We start from the raw sequence: 23,893 nt of genomic DNA, 5'->3' as shown, positions 1-23,893 counted from the left end.
TTGCAGAGGGTCTGGCTATTGTGGGGTGGGTCCCTAAGTCATCACTCCACCCCTGAATGGCAGCCTAGCATTTGAATACCGGCACCTTTTTTGCTAGAAAAAACACACTGTATATAAATATGCTAAAAAGCTGCTGTCCCAGCACAGACCCCTGTGGAACCCCACCATTTACCCTTCTCCATTGAGAACATTGACCATTTAACCCTATTCTCTGTTTTCTATCGCTTTCTGAAAATCCAGATACACAATATTAACTGGCTCATATTTATCCAAGTGTTTATTCACCCCTTCACAGAAATGTAGCCTCTGTTGCTCTTTCCTTCTTTTCCTTCCTTTGCTCAGCCTCTTTCCCTCTTTTTCCCACTAGTACTCCTGTCATCTGCTCTGATCGCAGTGATAATGAGAAAAAAAGGTGGGCAGGAAGTGTTTTTTTTTCAATGCTCTTGCTCCCAACCACTCCTGCAGCCTATTAATCTTGTGCACTTGCATTAAACCAACTGGCTATTATTGCCCTACTTTTGGCACTGCTGTTGAATCAGTGCCAGTATTATACAAGCATCAAAAGTCCAGAGATTTACAGAACCTGGAGGCAGATGGTTAAAATCTGAAGACTCTGGTTCAAACCTTAGCCCAGACTCACAATCTTAGCATTTGCCGGATCAGAGCACTGCAAAGATAAGACAGAGTGGTCCTTGCAGACAACAGCGCAAAAATTATAGAGAAAATTATTCCTGTAAAAAAATAACACAAATTTTCAGCTTCAAGGGATATATAATGCTATTATATTTGTGCTTTGCTCCATCACCAACTTATTTCAAGCACAGCTGACTTTCTGGCTGGTAATGCACAAAGTGCTATTGAGATATGGTAATAATCCTGTCAATGGAAAGCAACTGTACATGGCAGACAAAAAAAAAATCTGTAAAGGTAAATTGCAGGAAAGAAAGCATTAGAGTTTGGAGCACAGCAAGATTAATCCTCTTTCTTGAAGGAGAAAAGCTAGCTGGCTCATTAATGTAAGAAAGACAATTTAAACAGCTCTCTCAATTATTATGAAGTGCTCGGCTGAGCAAAAACACAAATTCTTAATAAAAGGGAGCATGTAACATGGTATTCAGGAATCGGAATGCCATCAAAACACTGATTAGCTGGATGACAAATGTTTCTGAACATCTCTCTTGAGTTGCAATAGCTTTGCAAGCCATTTCTCCTCTTGTACTGATGACCCTTTGGAAGAGATCCCTCAACAGTGCATTACTATACTTTTGTAATTTTACTGTAATTTGCTTTTCTACCAGGTTTCTAGCAACCACCCCTGTACTAATGCATCCAAATGCCTGGAAAATACTAATTAGGACTTTTATAAGTGGAAAGAGGGAGGCAGCAGTCTGTTTCTATCTCTTTTCTTATGTTTTCTTTCCCCTCCCCCTCCCAAAACAACAACAGACAGAAAACATTAGACTTCTTCTCACGCTCGACATGAAAATAAAAGTGGCTTTATCAAAGGAGCTTTTTTCTTCTTCTTTCTGTTGGTTTAAAAGTTCACAGGGCCCACTAACATTGAGAGGATGGGGAATGAGATACACTTTGCAGCTCTGTTGGTTACAAAGTTCTGCCATGTCTCAGAATCAATGCAGAAACTAAAAAAAAAAAAAAAAGCCTGTAAATGGTTTTGCAAAATAGGCATTTACCGAGCATTTTGATTGTCAGTTCCATTCTTCATCTTTTGTTCCCTTTAATGCTATTCTGTTCCTTCCTTCTGCTTTCATCCTTCACCTTTCACTCTGTCCCCAAATCCATGCAATCGTCACCCAGCTGCAGGGTGTCCAGCACTTTTCTCTGTGCCCCCATCTCCCTCACAACAGGTTTCTGATAAGCTGGGTACAGTTCTGGCAGAGAAGTGACTGGGCAAAATAGAAGGCCTCAAATTAAAATAGCTTTGGTAGCCCAGGAACCACTGTTCCTTCTAAGCTGAATGGGAGTCCTCCAACTGCATTGCTGCCAGTGGGTGGTAGTGCTTCAATATTGTGTTTTTAATCACTAGGGACTGGCAGGTTCTCTGGAGTCCTGTAGAGTTTGCCTTTCCTTCACTACTGAAAATGTGATAGCAAAACAGTGCCATCTACTGGCAGGACTGTAGGTGGAGGACTCCCACTCAGTTTAATTGGAACAGTGCAGAACCCTAGTTCCCATTATCGTAGGTGTCTGATCGTGCAACTTGTGTCAGAACAAAATGTAGTAGAACCAATGGCATAGCCACAAGGGGGCCTGGGCCCTCCCATTTTGAGCAAAGGCCCAGAAACGTACCAATGCTAGCAGTCAGTGGGACTTTACATGAGCTGCTGCTGCACCTCCCCCTGCAAATGCTCAGTGCCACCCCCACCCCTTCCCGTGATTGGAGAGTGCTGCTGACTGTCAGAATTGGGGAGTCCCAAGCTGCCAGAGGAGAACCTCTTTAGCTGAAGTTAAAATACCATGAGCACAACATCTGATTATACTCTCATGGGTTTCTTAGCCGCAGCAGCACATTGAGCAGAAGGTTTCAACGTACCATCAAACCTTGCATGACATAGCTATAATTTGGGTTCCTCTTTCCCACATGCATCACTTTGCACTTGCTCACATTAAACGTCATCTGCCATTTAGACGCCCAGCCTCCCAGTCTCGTAAGGTCCTCTTGTAATTTTTCACAATCCTCCTGCGATTTAATGACTTTGAATAACTTTGTGTCATCAGCAAATTTAATTACCTCCCATGAGATGCAACAGCAGTAGAAAAAATGGGAAAACGACCGTGGACTCCAGAGATAAGACGGACAGTCTGAATACTTTTGAGAAATTTTATTGATAAAAAGACTCGACATGGCACTGTGTTTCGGCCTGTGGCTTGCCTCAGGAGTCTGTTGATGGAATCTCTCCAATGTAGGTATCTTATAGCAAAAAACGTTACGTAGAGGTCTTGAAAAAGACTGTGATATGCCAATAAACATCAATCTCAGCGCCGATCACATGATCAAGCTCTAATACTTTAATCATTATGTCAAAGATAAGTTATCTATAGTCGATGAATGTCACAATCCAATCTTTCACTTAAGAACCAATATGCATTACCATAACGTATTCTTCTCTTACATGTATGTATTCTTCTCTACCATGTATGTATGTACTTTAATGCAACACCTTTTGTAACCCTGCTAACCGGAAATGGCAATTGCCATTACGGCAAATGTAAGCCACATTGAGCCTGCGAATCAGTGGGAAAATGTGGGATACAAATGCTACAAATAAATAAATAAATAAATGCATCATTTCTCAAAAGTATTCAGGCTGTCCGTCTTATCTCTGGAGCCCACGGTCGTTTTCCCACTTTTTCAACTACTTGTCACCTCCAAACATGCCTCCTTATTTTTTAGCACATGGGTAACGTGTGCTGATTCTGAAACCTACTGCCAGACGCCTGAGTGTGTCCCACGGTATTGCCTTTTAGCGTGCAGTAAGCATGTGCTAGTGCTTATCACCGCTTAGTAAAAGGGCCCCAAAGTTTTGTTATTTCACTGCTTTTTTGCAAATATTTAGCTTATTGCATTTGAAGTAAATTGAAAAATTAGCTGCAAAGTAAAAAAAAAAACTGTTAAAAATGTAAACCCGATTTGCATTGCAATTTTATTGAATGAGCCTATATATGTTTAAACTATGGAAATTTCCAGTAATGAGTGTGTTGAAGGGTATACAAAAACGATTGACAGGCCATTGCCAGGGTGGTTTTCCTTTTTCATACTCTATACATAGGAATTTCCATGAGTTACAGAGTGAGTCAACAAGAGGAATGGAAAGAAGCTGCAAGGATGCTGCTTTGATTTTTGAATTTTTTTTTTTCCTAGAAAGGAGGAGGAGGAGAAGCCTAATGGTTTGTGCAGTGAAATGAGAACCTGAGGAACTGGGTTCAGTTCCCACTGCAGCTCCTTGTGACTCTTAAGCAAGTCACTTAGGGCCCTTTTTTATGAAGCTGCAGCAAAAGGAGGCCTGCGCTGGCATCAGCGCGTGCTTTTCACATGTGCCAAAGCCCCCTTTTACTGCAGCGGGTAAAATGGAAGTCTCTCTTCCTTGCAGGAAATGGCCGTGCGGCAAGTAAAGCACTTGCCCCGTGGCCATTTCGGGGGGGGGGGGGGGGGAGCTCTTACAGCCATCTATTGAGGTGGCAGTAAGGGCTCCCATGCTAACCTGACGGTAACCAGACAGCGCACAGCACTGCCCAATTGCTGCTGGGTACACTCAGGCCGGATATGACGGCACACTAGGGGTGGGAAGTACCACCAGGCTGCTGCAGTAGCCTGGCGGTTCTTCCTGTTTAGCGAGCAGTAAGCCTGCTTTGGGCTTACCGCCGCTTAGTAAAAGGGGCCCTTAGCCCTCTATTGCCCCAAATACAAAAAAAAAAAAAAAGAAAGAAACTTAGGGGGCGTGGCTTGTGCTACTTTTAGCAGGTGATTTTCCCGTGCATTCAGGTAAACTCTTAGCACGTCTGCCAAAAAGCTGAATTTCTATTTTCAGCAATAATGGCAAGATACTAAGTCCAAAATTAGTTCCTGGCCATTTACTGCATGCACCCTTACCGTTTACTGCATGCGCCCTTACCGTCTCCTGTTTATTTTGCAGTAAGGGCTAATGCGCTAACCCCACGATAATCGGGCAGTGAGCGGCAATGTGGCTGCACTGCTGATTACTGCCAGGAATGCCCCTGCGGAAGAAAATAGAAAATTTCTACCGTGGGAAACGGGGCATAATTGAACGGGGCCGGCCATCTATAAGGGCGGCCATCTCTAATGACGGCCCCGTTAAGCAGCATACCCGACTGTATTATCGAAACAAGATGGCCGGCCATCTTTGGTTTCGATAATACGGTCGGGACCGGCCAAATCTCAACATTTGGGCCGCCCTTAGAGATGGCCGGCGTTAGAGATGGCCGCCATTGGTTTTCGCCGATAATGGAAACTAATGGTGGCCATCTCAAACCCAGCCAAATCCAAGCCATTTGGTCGTGCGAGGAGCCAGCATTCCTAGTGCACTGATCCCCCCTCACATGCCAGGACACCAACCAGGCACCCTAGGGGGCACTGCAGTGGACTTCACAAATTGATCCCAGGTACATAGCTCCCTTACCTTGTGTGCTGAGCCCTCCAAAACCCACTACCCACAACTGTACAACATTACCATAGCCCTTAAAGGGTAAAGAGGGGCACCTAGATGTGGGTACAGTGGGTTTCAGGTGGGTTTTGGAGGGCTCCCATTTACCACCACAAGTGTAACAGGTGGGGGGGGGGATGGGCCTACGTCCGCCTGCCTGAAGTGCACTGCTGTACCCACTAAAAACTGCTCCAGGGACCTGCATAGTGCTGTGATGGAGCTGGGTATGACATTTGAGGCTGGCATAGAGGTTGGCAAAAAAATGTGCTTTAATTTTTTTTTTAGGGTGGGAGGGGGTTGGTGACCACTGGGGGAGTAAGGGGAGGTCATCCCCTATTCCCTCCAGTGGTCATCTGGTCAGTTTGGGCACCTTTTCGAGTCTTGGTCGTGAACAAAAAGGGACCAAGTAAAGCCGGCCAAATGCTCGTCAGGGCCGGCCTTCTTTTTTCCATTATCGGCCGAGGCCGGCCATCTCTTAACCACGCCCCCATCCCACCTTCGGTACGCTGCCGACACACCCCCTTGAACTTTGCCGGCCCTGCGACGGAATGCAGTTGAAGCCGGCCAAAATCGGCTTTTGATTATACCGATTTGGCCGGCTTTAGGAGAAGGCCGGCCATCTCCCGATTTGTGTCGGAAGATGGGCGCCTTTTTCTTTTGAAAATAAGCAGGTTTGTGTGCCAACTTCAGAACTACCGCTGGGCTCCAGCACCACCCTGGCAGTAGGGTTGATTTGGCGCACGCTACCCGCATATTTGTTTTAAAAGTATTTCCATGTAACTTTCTCGAGTGTTCCCTAGTCTTTGTACTTAGAAAATACCTAACCATGGCCCCTTTTCGCCTTCCTCTGTACCAGGGTTTCTCGAATCAGTCTTCAGGACACACACAGCCAGACAGATTACCAGGACACCCACAAGGAATATGCATGAGATAAATTTGCATAAAATGGAAGCAGTGCATGTAGATTTATGTCATTCATATTTATTGTAGATATCTTGAAAAGCAAATTGGCTTGGTGAGTTCTGAGGGCTGGGTTGAGAACCTCTGCTTCATAAAGTAATTAACAAAATAACACAATAATATAGGTACACCTATTCCTTCCCAAAAAACACTCATCTGCCCCCTCATAAGAGATGGGTATTGCCCCCGAACATTGAGTCTTTGACACTTCTACTCTGAGCCATAATAAATCACAGATTTTGAAAGTTATTCAAACGTCTGCTCAAATAACTGCATTTTAAAATATTTATGGCTTGTCATATACTTCAGTTACAGAAACAGCAAAACAGGAAGAACCTCTAAGTCAAAACTTTGTTTGCTCAGTATATTACTTTGAATACTAACGTGACCCCTGAAGCAGATGTTTTGTGATGCCGAAACACAGACCGTGTCAGGTCCTTTTGTCCAAGCAACTAATAAAGCGTCTTTTCAGCCATTTCCTCCAGCGTTGGACTCATCCTTTGGTCAGCTCTTGCTTGATTGGATATTATAAACTTCAGTTACAAATTCATCTCTGAAGGAACTATCCCATGAAGCTGGGACGATCAGAAAAAGGTATACCGTTTGGCATTTGTAAGCATGACAACCCAGAATATAGACACCATCAAAAGTGTTTGGAAGGATGTTAGCAACTGGTTCATAAGAGGAAAGTCTGACATGATAGAGGCATTTAGAAATTAATGAAAGGATTTTATATTGGGTACTTGGCTCCACCTGAGGCCAGTTTAAGTCTGAAAACATTGGGGGGGGGGGGGGGGGGGGGGATATGATCTGTAAGGCCCACAGTTATATTCTGTTTTAGCTGTAGTCGTTTAAGCTCCACTGCTGGAAGACCATAATAAAAAGCAAACATGTAGTCAAGCTTTCCTAGAATCAATGCATATAGCACAGTATTTGATAAATGTGCCTTAAGGATACAAATGTTAATGCAGTAATGTTGCAAAATAATCGTTTGACCTTTGCTTAGAATTCTGTGCCGATTGCTGTGACGCAATGGAAGGAAAAGAACAACATCTAATTGCCAGTAATGTTGTTCTACAGTCATAGTCCATTTTATTTTTGGAGCCTCTTAATTCCTCTTGCATATTGATCTGCACATGTATTGCATGAAAATGATCACAGTTAGATGGATTCTGTTGAGTACTGTTGATATTTCATGCGTTTACAATCTATTGTGTTATTGTATTTGTTGATGTTTGCCACATGGGTACATTTTCCATAGATAAATCAGTGTTTTTCCCATAGAAATTTGGTTTTAGAAAATTGTCCACTGAATATGGAGGTAAAGGTACATGTGTAGGTCCTTATGCATGCACTTTTAACACTGCAGGGGGAAGCTGCACACTGAGTCGAAGATTTCAGCGTATTATTTACAACAACACCTAGATCTCTTTCTTAAGTGCTGACCCCCAAGGTGGACCCTAGCATCAGGTAACTATGATTTGAATTATTCTTTCTAATGTGCATCACCTTGCATTAGTCCACTTTAAATTTCATCTGCCATTTGGATGCTCAGTCTTCCATTTTCCTATGGGCTTCCTGCAATATTTCACAGTCTGCACGTGTTTTAACAACCTTGAATAATTTTGTATCATCGTTCCAACTTCCATATCATTTATAAATATGTTAAATAGTACCGGTCCCAATACAAATCCCTGCGGCACTCCACTGTTCACCCTCCTCTGTTGAGAGAAATGACCATTTAACCCTACCCTTTGTTTTCTGTCCAATAACCAATTCCTAATACACCCCAGAACCTTGCCTCCTATCCCATGACTCTAAGTTTTGCAGGAATCATTCTTTTCATTGTTTCAATGTGACACGAAAAGCGGTATAGGACTGTTCTAATCGGAGGTGTTTTGGGAGGAAATTCTATAAGAATGGAGCCAGAAAATAGAAATCAATTATGTTCTACTGTTCTTTACATGTTATATCTATATAATGCATTATTGTAAATTAGACATCCCTGTATTTCTTCCCTCTTTTCCTTTGCTTTATTAGTTCTATTGTACACCGCTTAAATAATTATTTTATTTGCAGTACAGTAAATAAACTTGAACTGTGAACTGTTATGTAAAATAACTAGGCAACAAAAAAAACCACCTTACACATTGGCGGTAGTTCTGGATCGCTTGCACGTCATTTCCGGGGAAAAAATAAAAAAGGGGGTTAGACGGTTTCCTAAAGGACAAGTCCATAAACCGCTACTAAATGGACTTGGGAAAAATCCATAATTCTAGGAATAACATGTATAGAATGTTTGTACGTTTGGAAAGCTTGCCAGGTGCCCTTAGCCTGGATTGGCCGCTGTCGTGGACAGGATGCTGGGCTCGATGGACCCTTGGTCTTTTCCCAGTGTGGCATTACTTATGTACTTATCACGGAAATGGTTAGAGTGGCGGTTACCTGGCGGTAATCAGGCATCACCGTGCGCTGCCCAGTTACTGCCGGGTTACCACGGGAACCTTACTGCCACATCAATGGGTGGCAGTAAGTGTTCCCCACTGCATGGTCATGTGATAAGAGTTATCTTACGGCGTGGCCATTTTTTTGAGGGGGCTTTATACCCACTGCAGTAAAACGGGCCCTGGCGTATGGGAAAAATGGCCCCCACTGCAGGACCCATTTTCCCGCAGCTTGGTAAAAGGACCCCTTAGTGCAGCTGTAAAATGGCCATATTTCCTATTTCCCCCATTAATGGCTATCTGCTAATTTCCCCATTAGCGTGTAAACCCTTACCGAGACCTATTTTGTAAGCAGTAAGGGTTCATGTGCAAACCATGCACTAATTAGTTGCACTAACCGATCTGCACCAGGTACATCTTCTCTTCGCCCCCAAAGACGCCACTAGCGCTAAAAAATAAAACATCTGTTTTAGTGTCTGGGAAGCATGTGCAGATCCCAATCTGTTTTAGCGCGTGGGAAGAATGTGCAGATCTCAAAACCTCCATGGGAGACCTGAGCGCACCCCACAGTAGTGCATTTCCTCACACTGGACACGCATTAGTGCTTTCCGTAACTTAGCAAAAGATCCCCAAAGTTTGTAAGTGTATCTGAGGCATGGGGAAGAAGAGAGGGCTGAGATAGCAAGTAGGGGTGGACAGCCCAAAAATTTTCATTTTGTTTAATTTCCTATCTTGTTTAAGGGAATTTTCATTTTATGTGGGTTTTTTTTAATACTGTTTTGTCAATTTGGGGGCAATGTCAGAAATGGTGCCCACTGTTTTCCAATAGTGCACACTGTTCATGAAAGAGTGTGCAATATTTTTTCAACTGTGGACATGTGTACAATGTTCTGTGCAAATAATGTGTACTATTTTTTCAATAGTGCACACTCTTCGTGAAAGAGTGTGCACGCCTTTTAAACTGTGGACATGTGCACACTGTTCACCCATGTGCAAACAGCATGTACTATTTTTCCAACAGTGCACAATCTTTGAAGAGTGAGCACTATTTACAACCCAGGAAAAAACCTGAAGTTTCAGTTTTTTTCCTGTCGTTCTGGGCTAAAAATCCCATTCTATTACAAAAAAATGCACATCCTTAGTAGCAAGGTTAGTTGGTGATAAAAGTTTAGCAAGCACAGGACAATTTCTATGTGTATGTGTTTGTGTGTGTGTGTGTGTGGATGTATGTGTGCATAAAATAATGTTGAACTATTTTCATAAAGGATTTTTGCTTCTTTACTGTTAATCTCTGAAAGAACGTGCACAGCCCTGCTGCTGAATATTCTCTCATCACCGTATGCTGTGCCTTCCCACTGAGCACTGCGAACCATTTCAGAATGATACAGGATCAATAATCAAACATTAACCACCTGTGATGGCTTACATTTACAAAAAGAAAAATCCTTAAAAATCAAAATAAAAGCACACAGTTATCTTACGGTTTCCTTTAAACCATTCCAGTCTGCCTTTATCATTTATCTGCTTGCATGAAATATCAACCCAGCTTTTGAATTTCACATCTTTCATTATGCCTAAAATCAATTCAGTGGAAGCTATGAATTTTACTTGTAACTCAGTTCGGTCTGGAAAATGAACAGGTTATTAGTTTTAAAAAAATCAAATTCCAGTGTCCTCAAAAACCAATACAATAAAAATTTAACAGGTCATGTGAGCCTGTAGCTTGCAGAAAGTTTTCTGTTCAAGGATAGTATAAAGCATTTTAAAACAGCAGATACCCATGGACACATGTAGTCCTTTGAAATCAATCAATACAAAATAAACCTAGGAAACAGCCAGCAGATTCCTATTGCAAGACCTCACCAGATAGCCATGGCTATTGTGAATATTTTTTCAGTAATTATTTGGGAGATTCATTATGGGATTGCATTGCATTTCCAGGTCTGGTACTGAAAATCACAGCTTCCCAATCAATGCTTTATGAGTCCGATTCATCAAAGTCTTTTTCCAAACTGGCAAAGGGGAAGAAAAAACTGAAAGGGCCATTGTATATGTATACGCACCAGATGTAAAAGATATTTGGTACTTACGTTCTATTAAAATAGCACATAACTACAAGGGGTGTACATGGGGGCAGTGTATTGGTGCATTTTTTGACCAATTGATCTGGCTGGTGTCCCTATTCTGTCTCAGGTGAATTCTGTTCCTCCTGAGGAAGCCAAATGATGAAATATGGATCTGTACTGAGGACGGACTTTAACCTGTGGATTTTAATGCTGATAATAGAAGATTTGGTGTAATCTTTATTCTTTGGAGTTTGAAAGAGGAGGGGGTGGTATCCCTCAGCCTTGATAAAGGAGGTTTGCCTTTGGATATCCCTGAACAATTGATAATATCTTGGCTTGCTTTAAGCTATTTCAAAACACTGAGAGTCCCTTTTATTAAAGAGTTGCTGTGTGGCAAATCTGTTACCGCACGGCAAGCTGGAACTACCACTGGCCCTTTGTGGTAGTTCTGCCTCCTGCGCATACCATTTCCAGTGCTACTGGATTAAACAAAAAAATACACCGCAGCGGGTTACCCAGAGGTTATCACCAGGGTAGTGAGGAGTCCTTACCGCCACCTCAATGGGTGTTGATAAGTGCTCCTCCCCCCCAGCATGGCCATGTGGTAAGTACAAGCATACCGCACGGCGATGTGTTTTTTCGGGGGGGGGGGGTAGCTATCAGCTACTGTAAAAAGGGCCCTGGCGCACGGCAAAAATGGCCGTCGCCATTACTGCAGGGCCCTTTTTAACGCAGCTTGGTAAAAGGGCCCCTGAATTGCAGTAACAGCCTGATCTTCATTTATTTGGGAACGTTCTTGTGGGCTGTGACATTTACTGTTATAGACTGTGGTTAGGTTTTAGGGACTGTTTTATGAAATTATTTTTAGTGCATCAGGATTCCCTCAATACATCTCCTTAGTTTGATAGTGGATTATAGGTTTACAGTAGTGTGAATGAAAATTTACATATTCTACAAATGATAGAGGCATATAAAATAATGAGTGGAGTGGAACAGGTGGATTTGAAGCGTCTGTTCATGCTTTCCAAAAATAGGGGGCATGCGATGAAACTACAATGTAGCAAATTTAAAACAAATCGGAGAAAAATTTTCTTCACCCAACGCGTAATTAAACTCTTGAATTCTTTGCCGGAGAACGTGGTGAAGGCAGTTAGCTTGGCAGAGTTTAAAAAGGGGTTAGACGGTTTCCTAAAGGACAAGTCCATAAATCACTACTAAATGGACTTGGGGAAAATCCACAATTCCAGAAATAACATGTATAGAATGTTTGTATGTTTGGGAAGCTTGCCAAGTGCCCTTGGCCTGGATTGACCGCTGTCGTGGACAGGATGCTGGGCTCGATGGACCCTTGGTCTTTTCCCAGTGTGGCATTACTTATGTACTTATTACCAGTAACAATTTTTTTTTGTTATTGTTCATAGTTCTGGTATTTATATTTTGATTTACCCCTGTACTTTTAGTTCCAGTGCATTGGTGGGCCATAGGTGTGTAATTTACAGAATGTGCGAGATCTGTAGTATTTAGGTGCACTGCTTACACCTGCCACTGACCTGGTTTGAGTGTCCCTACATAAGTACATAAGTGTTGCCATACTGGATCAGACCGAAGATCCATCAAGCCCAGTATCCTGTTTCCAACAGTGGCCAATGTAGCCGTGTTAGTCTGCTTTTAAACAACAACAACAACCATTTCTAAAGCGCTACTAGGTAATAAATAGAAATAAAACAAAACAGAAACAAGAATGATATCTTGTTTATTGGACTAATTTATTCCATTCTTTGATTAGCTTTTGAAGGTAACCCTGATCTGATGAAGAAGGGTTACCTTCGAAAGCTAATCAAAAAAATGGATTGTTAGTCCAATAAAAAAAGTATCATCTTATTTTCTTGTTTCTGTTTTGTTTTATTTCTATTTATTACATTTCTTTAATCCCTCCAGTGAACAGCTGCTCAGCTGGAGCACCTTTCTGTAAACTGGATGTGCTGAGTACCAGGTCCAAATACCAATGTCTCTCTTTTTGAACAATAAAGCAAAAATGATCCTAAAATTAATGCCCTGGTAGTAATCAACAAACCAAAAATAAACCAGAATCTGTAAACGTGGATATCAAGTATGGGTAAAAGATTGACTGCACATTCGACCCCTATCTAATGTATATCATAACATAAATTAATCTATATTATGGAGGGCTCTCAGAGTATTAACTCACCCAATAACGAGATCTTACACTCTGACTTTATGGATTATTTCCAATCTCATTTTTTCAATTCTCAGCAGGTTTAAATGTACACAATGGGAAAAATACATTCATTGCTGAGGCAGCCATTTAATACACATCATTCATAGGGCCAAGAGAAAATAAAATCCTGATTTATGTTTTATTTTCAACACAAATTTGCTTGTGATATGTACTTTATGCAAATTGCCAGCTAGACTCTGTAATGTACAGAATCTTACATACTTTGAGTGTGACATCTACTGTTTAGATAAGATGGTAGGGGGGTAGGAGGGGTTTAGTCAGTCTGTTGCCAGTGGGTGGTGTGTGCATGTTTGACAAGGTGATATGAGCTGGGACGAGGTGATTTAAGGACAAAGGGAGTCAAAGATTCACCAAGTAGTACTTCTGTAATACACACATACAGTGGATAGGCTCAGCTCTGTATGTAACATGCAGCATGTCAAGTACCTGAGTGGATCGGTAGAGATGCTGCTTCTTGCTTCCAATGATGTCCTGGGGTAGTAGCTAAAAGAAAAATAAAGGCATTAAATATCAAACATATGAAGTGAAACACTGATCATTAAACACTAACACCCCCCTCCCCGATATTCAACAGCATTTAACTAGCCAAGATCAGGTTAGAATAAAGCATTCATAATTAAAAAAACAAAATACATCATATCAATTACTTCTCCAATAATTCTCAAAACTAATTTGAATTCATCTCACAGAATAACTACTTGAGTCCAATCTAAAGTTATCTATCTATAGATAGGCCGAAGGTTCAACAGATTTTTGCAAGTGGCAGCTTTTAACAGCATTTATTTATTTCACAGTTTCTATACCGCACTACCAAACATTTTAAGCGGTTTACAACCAAAACAAGCATAATAAAATAAAACAAAACAAGTACTTATCAACATATGCTCTTTCAGCAAAACAAACAACAATCACAGGCAACATTAAAACTTTCAGGTTTTGTTGTGATGTATATGAGTTATCCGTTACTTGCACTTTAAATGGATTGCATGGGCAATGCAAGGCTACTGAGGTCCTGTGACCATTATCCCCTTCAGCAAAAAAAAAAAGATTGTACAAACCATCCCATCCCATCCCATTGCTGGGGAAATTGATCCCCTCAGTGCCATTCAGTGCCTTACAAGGTTTTTATGTATATATATATTTTTTGTTTTCAGTTAAGAAGTTCATCCAGGCTTTGTTTGTGGGTTATGTGCAGGGTTGGTTTTTTTGTAGCTTACTTAAAGTTATAAAACATTGTGGAAGGAAGTTATCAAGATGAACTGCCATTAAGATGTGCTATTTTACTAGTAACCTGTGCTATATTAGCACAGGTCCCATTTTATGCATGAGATCATGTTACTAATAACCCATGTTAACAATAAGATAACCCTCAGAAGCTTAGCGGAGATTGGGTGGCAGAGCCGGTGGGGGCGGGGCTAGTGGTTGGGAGGCGGGGCTAGTGCTGAGCAGACTTCTACGGTCTGTGCCCTGAAAATGGCAGATACAAATCAAGGTAAGGTATACACAAAAAGTAGCACATATGAGTTTATCTTGTTGGGCAGACTGAATGGACCGTGCAGGTCTTTCTCTGCCGTCATCTACTATGTATGTTATACTTTGTTACATTTGATAAATTTCCCCCTGAAAAACATCATGAGTCTAGGAACTCCTTGCAGGTGGTAATCTACATATAATAAATGTTGGCAGATAAAGTCCATCTGGTATGCCCAACAAGTGGCCAGACTTGTATCTCACATGTGCAGGTTACTTTTCTTCATGATTAAACACTGGCATCATAGACAGGACAGTTGATAGCATGCCATCTTGCCAACCTCATATAGGCAGTTATATGATGCAATCATGGAACAATCATGGTCTCTCAGATAAAATCATCATTGAGCCAGAAGGTATTGTCTGTACTTTAGCAGTTCGACATGTTAGGTGCTTTTGACATAGGTGATCATGCCTTATTATTTATTTATTTATTTATTTGTTACATTTATATCCCACATTTTCCCACCTATTTGTAGGCTCAATGTGGCTTACATAGTACCGGAGAGGCGTTACAGACTCCGGTGTAAACAAATACAAAGTGATGTTGTGGTAAGATAAAGTTCATGTGGCACAGCCGCACTAGGCAATCGTACAACGGAAGAGTTGTGTTATGTCCATTGCGTTCTTTAGTTTGTTGTGTTGCAGAGATCAGGCATTTATGTTGGACTGGTAGGGTATGCCTTTTTAAACAGGTTAGTTTTTAGTGTTTTCCGGAAGTTTAGGTGGTCGTTCGTATTTTTCAAGGCTTTTGGTAATGCGTTCCACAGTTGTGTGCTTATTACTAGAAAGATTGAGCAACCTTGGATTCACCTTTATAGTTTTGAAATGGTTCAAGGGATTTTTACAGAAGAGGAGATATAGAGTGAAGAAGAATGATACTTTTTAAAATTGTTGCATGTCACATTATGGTGTTTCACAAGGATAGAATAATCTTTAATTTCCATGCAGTTTACAGAATACCCAAACACCAGTCCACAGGACTAAATGTAGTCACGGTCAATTACACCAAGTAAAACCTGGTGTAAATCCAGATGCTTAAATTAGGCGCTGAGCAGGTGTATACTATAACAACACGAATAGTTTTTAGAAATGCACATGACCTGCCCATTCCACACCCATAACCACGCCCACTTTTCAACTATGCGACATATTTACACACACCATGTTACAGAATATGCTTCGCAAGTAGTGAGCTTAAATTCTAATTAATGCCATTAGTGCTGATAACTGGTTGTTAACATTGAATTATCAGCACTGATTAGCTTGTTAACTAATTAAGGGGCCCTTTTACAGAGAAGTGGTAAGCCCAATGCAGGCTTACCGCTAGTTCTTTCAGGACTACAGCTGGCTCAACGCGGCCACTGGCAGTAGTCCCGCCCCGAGCGCACGCTATTTCCTGGGGAAAAAGAAAACCCCTGGAAATGGCTAGTGCGCGGTAACCTGGCAGTAATCACTGGGTTAGTGCTGGAGTCCTTATCATCACCTCAGTGGGTGGCAGTAAGGGCTCCCCACCACATGGCCATGTGGTGATAGTTATCTCACCACGTGGCCATTTGTTGAGGGTGGTTTACTGGCTGTGGGAAAAAGGGCCCTGGCGCACAGGAAAAATTGCCCCTGCCGCCAGCGCAGGGCCCTTTTTCCTCGCAGCTTAGTAAAAGGACCCCTAAGTTATGCCCACTGCCCTAACCATCAGGCTACTCCGTCCACCACACCCTTAAGATATTTTCTCAAAGAAAAATTTCAAGTAAGAGCGAAGGTGTTTATAATGCTACCGACTAGTATTCAAAACTTCTAACATTGAAAATTCTTTCTACAAAAAAAGCCCAAAAAATGTTAATCAGAGCCTCCATATATTTAACAAGGACTGATGTTTTATTCCACTAATATATATCAAGTAGTAAAATTGTTTGGAAAGTGCAAGCATTAGCTACTATGATTTACTGCAACCCAGTCCTACGCCGAGGTTTAAGAAGTTGTCTGGGGTCAGTAAATGAAAAGCAGTCTTACTCTCAGTAATGCTGAATTATTGCCAAGAACATTGCTTGTGCTGAGTCTTGGCATTAGCCTGCTGCAAAAAAAAAAATGGTTCATTCAGCATAGCGCAAAGGAAGAGAGAGGCGGGCACAGTACAGCTCAGTGTTGTACACTAATCAGCCAATATGGGGTTTGGAGAACAGCTGCAAGCACTCATACAGGCCCTTCTCAAACTTTATAAGGGTCAAGGATGGGCAAATTAAGTTAGAAAATAGATTTGTACTGATACAATTACCAATTTTGAGACCATAACATTTTAAGCTAGTGGCCAAATCAGCTAATTTCCGAGTGACGTCATAACTGAACCAAAAAATTTGCATCCACTGAGTCCTAGGTGTAGATGAGAAACAAATGATTCTAAACATAAAACCTAGAACTTAAGAAGGAGGGGGTGAAGAACACCCCCAGAATCCAAGACCATCACTGACCAGACTGCCATATTGTGCCACATGAATAGATCAACAAGAAACAGAAGAACAAAGTCCCTCACAAGGCACAAAAGTAAAAGACACAGCAAAGGCGACACCAAAAGAGAAAATGACTAGATGAAGTAAATAAATAAATAAATACAGCTTTAATAAAAACATCCGAAGACTCAATACGAATCGTGTTTTGGCCACACGGCCTGGCCTGCCTCAGGAGTCTTAGAAAAGGATAAGTCAACTACCGGTGTGTTATCTCGATTGTTTTAAAGGTGCATTAGATTACAGCATGAGATTTGTGAAGTACAGCATTTGAATTCATCCTTTTCTAAGACTCCTGAGGCAGGCCGTGTGGCCGAAACACGATTCGTGTCATGTCTTTAAATGTGTTTATTAAACCTGTATTTATTTATCTACTTCATCTAGTCATTTTATCTTTTGGTGTCACCTTCGCTGTGTCTTTCACATTAATATTGTGCCACACAACATTCTTTGCTGACAGTCCTCCTTTAACCCTGAGCTACGTAGATTTCTCAATATGTTTGGCCATCATCAACCTCAACATCTGAGCTATAATGCCAATGACTACCTAATTCATGTTTTGTTGTTGTGTCACCAAGTGACAAGGATAACTTATACAAGCCTATTAGCTGCTCAATTCTATAAGTAGGTGTGGGTTGTTGTGCGTGTCTTGCACACTTAAGTGACACGTGTGCTAATGTACTATGTGCTATTCAATAACTGCAATGGGGAATAGACATGGGTGGAGCATGAGAAGCTCATGGGTGTGTCACCAAGTGACACGTGTAACTTATACAAGCCTATTAGCTGCTCAATTCTATAAGTAGGTGTGGGCTGTTGTGCGTGTCTTGCACACTTAAGTGACATGTGTGCTAATGTGCTACATTGGGGCATAGACATGGGAAGCTCATGGGTGTGTCACCAAGTGACACAAGTAACTTATACAAGGCTATTAGCTGCGCACATTGCATATGCTCTTAGGCTAAGGTTGCCAACTGGATCCAGATGTGCAAGACAGGGTTGATCTAGTTCTGGGTTTACCCCAGTGCATGCTGGGACCTGTAGTCTTGCTTTTCTTAAGGACTACATAGGGGAAATCAGAACTACAAGTCTATGCATGCAACGTTTGCCAGCCATTGACCCGGTGTAAGTGGTCACACCTACAGTTTGGTGCACCCAATGACTTAGTAGGGCCCAGGTGCCATACTAGGATTGGCAATCAGTGCACACTATTGAGGCTCTTAAATCAAGATGCCAAGTTATAGAATTGCCCCCTTGCTGCTTTGGGAAAACCACAAATGGGTGCTTATTTCTTAAGCTTATTTCACCTTCCTTCACACCCATGCACTGCTCCCAGCCCCTGCTGCCTTTTCCACTACTGTGAGGAGATAAGGAGGGGCATAATCGAACAGAAACGCCTATCTCCATGGGCGTTTATCTCCGAGAACGGGTCCGTGAAGGGGCGGGGCGGATCGTATTTTTTAAAAGAAAAAGACGCCCATGTTTTATTCGTCAAGGTGTGAGCTGGGCGTTTTTGCTTTTCAGCGATAATGGAAAATGAAATCGCCCAGCTCAAAAACGAATAAATCCAAGACATTTATTCGTGGGAGGGGCCAGGATTCATAGTGCACTGGTCCCCCTCACATGCCAGGACACCAACCGGGCACCCTAGGGGGCACTTTTACAAAACCAAAAAAACAGGTAAAAGAGCTCCCAGGTGCATAGCACCCTTCCCTTGGGTGTTGAGCCCCCCAAATCCCCCTCAAAACCCACTGCCCACAAGTCTACACCATTACTATAGCCCTAAGAGGTGAAGGGGGGCACCTACATGTGGGTACAGTGGGTTTGGGGGGGTTGGACGACTAGTAGCATTAAGCAGCACAATTGTAACAGGTAGGGGGGGGATGGGCCTGGGTCCACCTGCCTGACGTCCACTGCACCCCCTAACAACTGCTCCAGGGACCTGCATACTGCTGCTTGGGAGGAGGGTATGACATTTGAGGGTGAAAGTAAAAAGTTGTGAAACATCATTTGTTGTGGTGGGAGGGGGTTAGTGACCACTGGGGGAGTCAGGGGAGGTCATCCCCGACTCCCTCTGGGGGTCATCTGGTCATTTAGGGCACTTTTGGGGGCCTTATTCGTAAAAAAACAGGGTCCAGGAAAAGTGTCCTAAATTCTAGCTCAAAACTGTTCCATTATCGGCGAAGGGCGCCCATCTCTGTTCGCCCGATAACCACGCCCCAGTTCCGCCTTCACCACGCCTCCGACACGCCCCCGTCAACTTTGTCCGCACCCGCGACGGAGTGCAGTTGAAAGCGTCCAAAGTTCGGCTTTCGATTATACCGCTTTATTTGTTTTTGTGAGAAGAACGCCCATCTCCCGATTTAGGTCGGAACTTGGGCGTTATTCTCGTTCGATTATAAGCTGGAAGGTTATCTGCAATTTGTGGTGCCCAGGCTGTAATCCAAAAAGGAAGCTTGCTCTTCACCTCACTTACAGTCCTGATTAAGACTACTGCCAGCACGTGTCATTACCAAAAGAAGTGTTACAGGAAAGGGGAACTAGGTCACGCAGCAAAATATGCATCACCCTCTCTTAGTGCCAAACCCAAGGAGGTCAAAAATAGCATAAGTTCAAAAATCTTTAGTGGCTGTTCAAACAAGGAGGACGGTGGTGGTGAGGAATCTTTTGTTCCTCCTTTTTTGTTTTCCCATGGAGACCTCATCTTTATTGGTTGTCTCAGTGTGCTGCTGGCTTTGATTACTCTCCATTTTGAACTCTGTATTCCTTGTCTTTGCTTTTATTTTGTTTGTGTTATTTTTTTAATGTATTACTAAGGGAACCATGTTGCTTAGGGTCTGTTCTCTCTGACCTGTTTTGTGGCTTTCTGAGAACAGCGGTGCTAAAAGGATCACTGACTGCTGAGAAGAGAGAAAACTGTTCCTGGTTCTCGATATGTCACACGTTGCTTCCATCTCTCTATAGGAATACATCTATAAACACATACACCTTCTTATATATCCTAAAGACTGGCATATGAGTTTTTTTCAACTTAGGTCAAAAGATACAAGGTTCAGGTTTCAACCTGCAATGGGCAAAGCTTGTTTAAAACAAGCTGCTGCAGATTTTTTTTATACCAGATCTTCAGTGCCAGTACTCAGATACTGGTCAGTGTTGAATATCTGATTATAACTTGTTAGAGATCAAATTAATTTTGGCTTTGGATTCAGATTTGGCATCAAAACCAGACTGAAATGTGGGTTTGGGTTCTGCTCAAAATGCCTGTGCATTTTCAGCTGAAACGCACTCGTCCTCATTCCCCTCGTGTGATCACTTCCTTTCCTCTGCATGATCACTTCCCACCATCCCACCCATAGACCCTCCCCGGGCCTACCTTAGGAAGGCATGGTGGTCTAGTGGTGTCTTCAGGAACAGGAATGAACTCCACTCGTTCCTGCCCTGTGCTGCTGCTCCATTGCAATACTGCTGAGACATCCGCACCTGTCTGTGCTGGTTCCAATCACAAAATGGCTGCCACGACCTCCTGTGGCAGTGTCACAAGGCTGCTGCAGCAAGGCTTGGCAGCCATTGTGATGGACCAGCAGCATGGGGTAGGAATGAGTGGGGTTCGTTCCTGCCCTTGAAGACGCCATTAGACTACTAGGCCTTCCTAACTTAAGGCCTATGGGTGGGATGGGGGGGGGGGAATGATCATGAGAAGGAGTGGAGAGAGAGGAGGCCACCTCCAGGGGAGAGATTGGCTTGAGAGGGGGACGTTTTTGGTTGGTTGTGTATGTGTGTGTGGGGGGGGGGGGGGGGGGGGGAGGAATTTCGTTTACCGTTTTGGTTTCTACCAAAACCAAGCAGCCAATTTTAGTGGCATTGGGTTTCGGCAGAAACTGAAGATCCTGAGTTTGGTCAGGCTCTATAACTTGTGTGGTACTATCTATCCTGGTACCAGTGATATTCAGTTAAAGTTACTGTACAACAGTCTTTTTGCTGTCCTAACTTCATCCAGGCAGTTACCTGGTTAGCTGTCAGAATATGGCTGCTAACTGGATAACTCCCGGCTCCACCCAAACTCTGCCCCCATACTGCACTGGTACTACCTGCATAGTGTCAAAGTGGTTTGCTCGGATTTTCTGCAACACTATCTGGGTAAGCGCTGCTGAAAATCTGAGTATGATCCGGGCAGTGGAACTTATAGGGTAAAAGTAAATGTTCATGGATTTGATATACCACCCTGATGAAGACTTTGGGTGCCGAAATACGGCCCGGGTAAGGTTCAATCTGTCAGAATTGGGAAATATTAAGTCTTCAGACTTTGGATGAATAAATGACTTGGTGATCCACTTGACATTTGTGGTTTGGCTTCTTCCACTCTTGTGGTTAGGTTGCCAACCAAAATGGTTCACATTTATTATATGCAGGTACTTTGTCTCAAGTGGGCTCACAATCTAAGTTTGTTTTACCTGGGCAACGGAGGTTTAAGTGACTTGCCCAGGGTCACAAGGAGCTGCAGTGGGATTTGAACTTGGTTTGCTTGGTCCTAAGCCCACTGTGCTAACCATAGGCTACTCCTTTGGGTAGGATCCTCTTTGACCTGGATAAGTCTCACTGAACCTCGGCCCAATAGATCTGGACCTTCAACTGGGGAGAAGAAGCTAAATACCTGGAAGGGAGGGAGTAAGAGATGGAAGGAAGGAGAGAGATTCTGGAGTCAATGGAAAGGGAGCTGAGAGGAGGATAAGCAGAAAAATGCTGGACACTGTGAGAGGGAAGGGCTGAGAGGCAGGGAAGAAGAGAGATGGTGGATGCCAATGCTAGGTTGCTGCAAAAAAGTTACTTCTTACAAAAATCTGATTTCCAAAGGCTTTGCCTTTTATTTGCTGAGTAGATGTCGACAGAAAACTGTGGACTGCAAGCTGATTTTCAAAGGGAAACTCCCAGCGTGTCACAGTATTTATTGCATTATCGTATTAAGTACTTTACTGTAATTATTGTATTATATATATATTGTATTATTTTTATTCCAAACTATTTTAGGGTTGATTTTGTTCAGGAAAAATGGTTTATAAATGTAACACAACAGTACTGCCAGTTTCTTTCTTTTTCATTATTAATTGCGATTGGTAGTAATTTCACCTAACATCCAAGTTCATGTTAACCTGTTTACTGTACAGGTGCAAAATGTGCAGGTTAGTCAGTGTAAAGAAGGTGCAGGGATTTAAAAATGAAATCCCAGTTCTTGATTTTCTGAGTCCATCCTGGTCCAACCCACGCAATTTTGCAAAAGTCTTTTCCCTGAGTAAATATAGGCAATTATCAGAGCTGATTGGCTTGTTAGATAATTAAGTTGCACATTCAAATCCGGAATATGATCGGATTTGCACATGCAACTTAAGTTGCACTATATAGAATCCGGAGGATAATGACTCAGCTAAGGCTGATAACATTCATGAACAAACCATTGACTTGATGTGGCAAGAAATTCTCTCTTGAAGGATAATTGCCCTATTAGATTACAACTTCTCCTTATCTGATTGAACAGAAAGACACCATAGAATTTCCTTAACAGGGTGAGTATCTTTTAAAGGGCACTAGGTCCTCTCTCAATGGAGTACAAGCTCTCCAACAGAAAGATTGTGTAAGTCCCTAATTATCCTGCTACAGATTTCTACATCACTTCCCCTTTTCTGCTGTGTAAGTACCAAACTGAAACAAACTATACACTTCTCCTTCGGCTGCTGGAAATTCCCGAGCGTACAGTAAAATTGTTAACAGGCCTAGTGGTTAGAGCACTGGTCTTGCAATCCAGAGGTGGCCGGTTCAAATCCCACTGCTGGTCCTTATGATCTTGGGCAAGTCACTTAACCCTCCATTGCCTCAGGTGCAAACTTAGATTGTGAGCCCTCCTGGGACAGAGAAATATCCAGAGTACCTGAATGTAACTCACCTTGAGCTACTACTGAAAAAGGTGTGAGCAAAAAATAAATAAACAAATGTGGGCTACTGTTAATTTTGGCACAAGTTCTGGTTTATGCAATGAGATCTAGGGGACTTCTTACTAAAGGTCATCAAGGGGCCCTTTTACTAAGGCACGCCTAAAAGTGGCCTGTGCTGGTGTAGGCACGTGTTTTGGATGCACACAGGTCCATTTTTCAGCGTGCCTAGAAAAAAGGCATTTTTTTTTGTGGTTGAAAATGGACGTGTGGCAAAATTAAAACCAACAAGCGTCCATTTTCTGCCGAGCCACCCATTGACTTAGTGGTAGGGTCTCACACGCTAACTGGACAGTAAGCAGCCAGCGCACATAAACTGCCAATTACTGCCAGGTAGGCGCCACGTGGTAGAAAATACCAGTTTGTCCATCCATGCCATCTACTCTTCCTATCACTCCCCTAGAGATCCTATATACTTATCTCAAGCTCTCTTGAATTCACATACTGTTTTCATCTTCACCACTTTCACTGGGAGGCCGTTCCACGAATTCACTACCCTTTCCATGAAGAAGTATTTCCTCAGGTTACTTCTGAGTCAATCTCCTTTCACATTCATCCTATGCCCCCTTGTTCCAGGTCTTCCTTTCAATTGAAAGAGACTCGCCTCCTGTGAATTTATGCTGCATAGATATTGAAATGTCTGTTTCATAACTTCTCTCTCTGCCTTTCTTCCAAAGTATGCATATTAATTGTGTACTCATACGCTATATGACAAAGACCACTGACCATTTTAGTAGCCACACACTGGACTGACTCCATGCTGTTTTATATCTTTTTGAAGGTGCGGTCTCCAGAATTGTACACAATTCTAAATGAGCTCTCACCAGAGTCTTATACAGGGGCATCACCACCTCCTTTTTCCTACTAAGTATTCCTCTCCCTATGCACTCAAGCCTCCTTTTATCTTCGCCATCAACTTTTCTACCTGTTTTACCACCTTAAGATCATCACATACGATCACACCCAAGTGT

At 42.5% G+C, this 23,893-nt stretch overlaps 1 protein-coding gene across 4 annotated transcripts in view; it reads right to left on the bottom strand.

Moving 5' to 3' along the window:
- The window catches only part of IQSEC1 (IQ motif and Sec7 domain 1), a 998,050-nt gene that overhangs the window by 358,211 nt on the left and 615,946 nt on the right, over positions 1-23,893 (bottom strand). For all 4 annotated transcript variants that reach the window (XM_030208312.1, XM_030208313.1, XM_030208316.1 and 1 more), the window contains exon 3: positions 13,337-13,393. In XM_030208312.1, the coding sequence (XP_030064172.1) occupies positions 13,337-13,393 (57 nt within the window). The remainder of the gene's footprint in view (positions 1-13,336; positions 13,394-23,893) is intronic.

Source organism: Microcaecilia unicolor, chromosome 6 (genome assembly GCF_901765095.1).
Source record: "Microcaecilia unicolor chromosome 6, aMicUni1.1, whole genome shotgun sequence".
NCBI classification, from domain to species: Eukaryota; Metazoa; Chordata; class Amphibia; order Gymnophiona; family Siphonopidae; genus Microcaecilia; species Microcaecilia unicolor.
The sequence above is the reverse complement of the archived record's forward strand: the minus strand, read 5'-3'. Positions and strand labels throughout refer to the sequence as shown.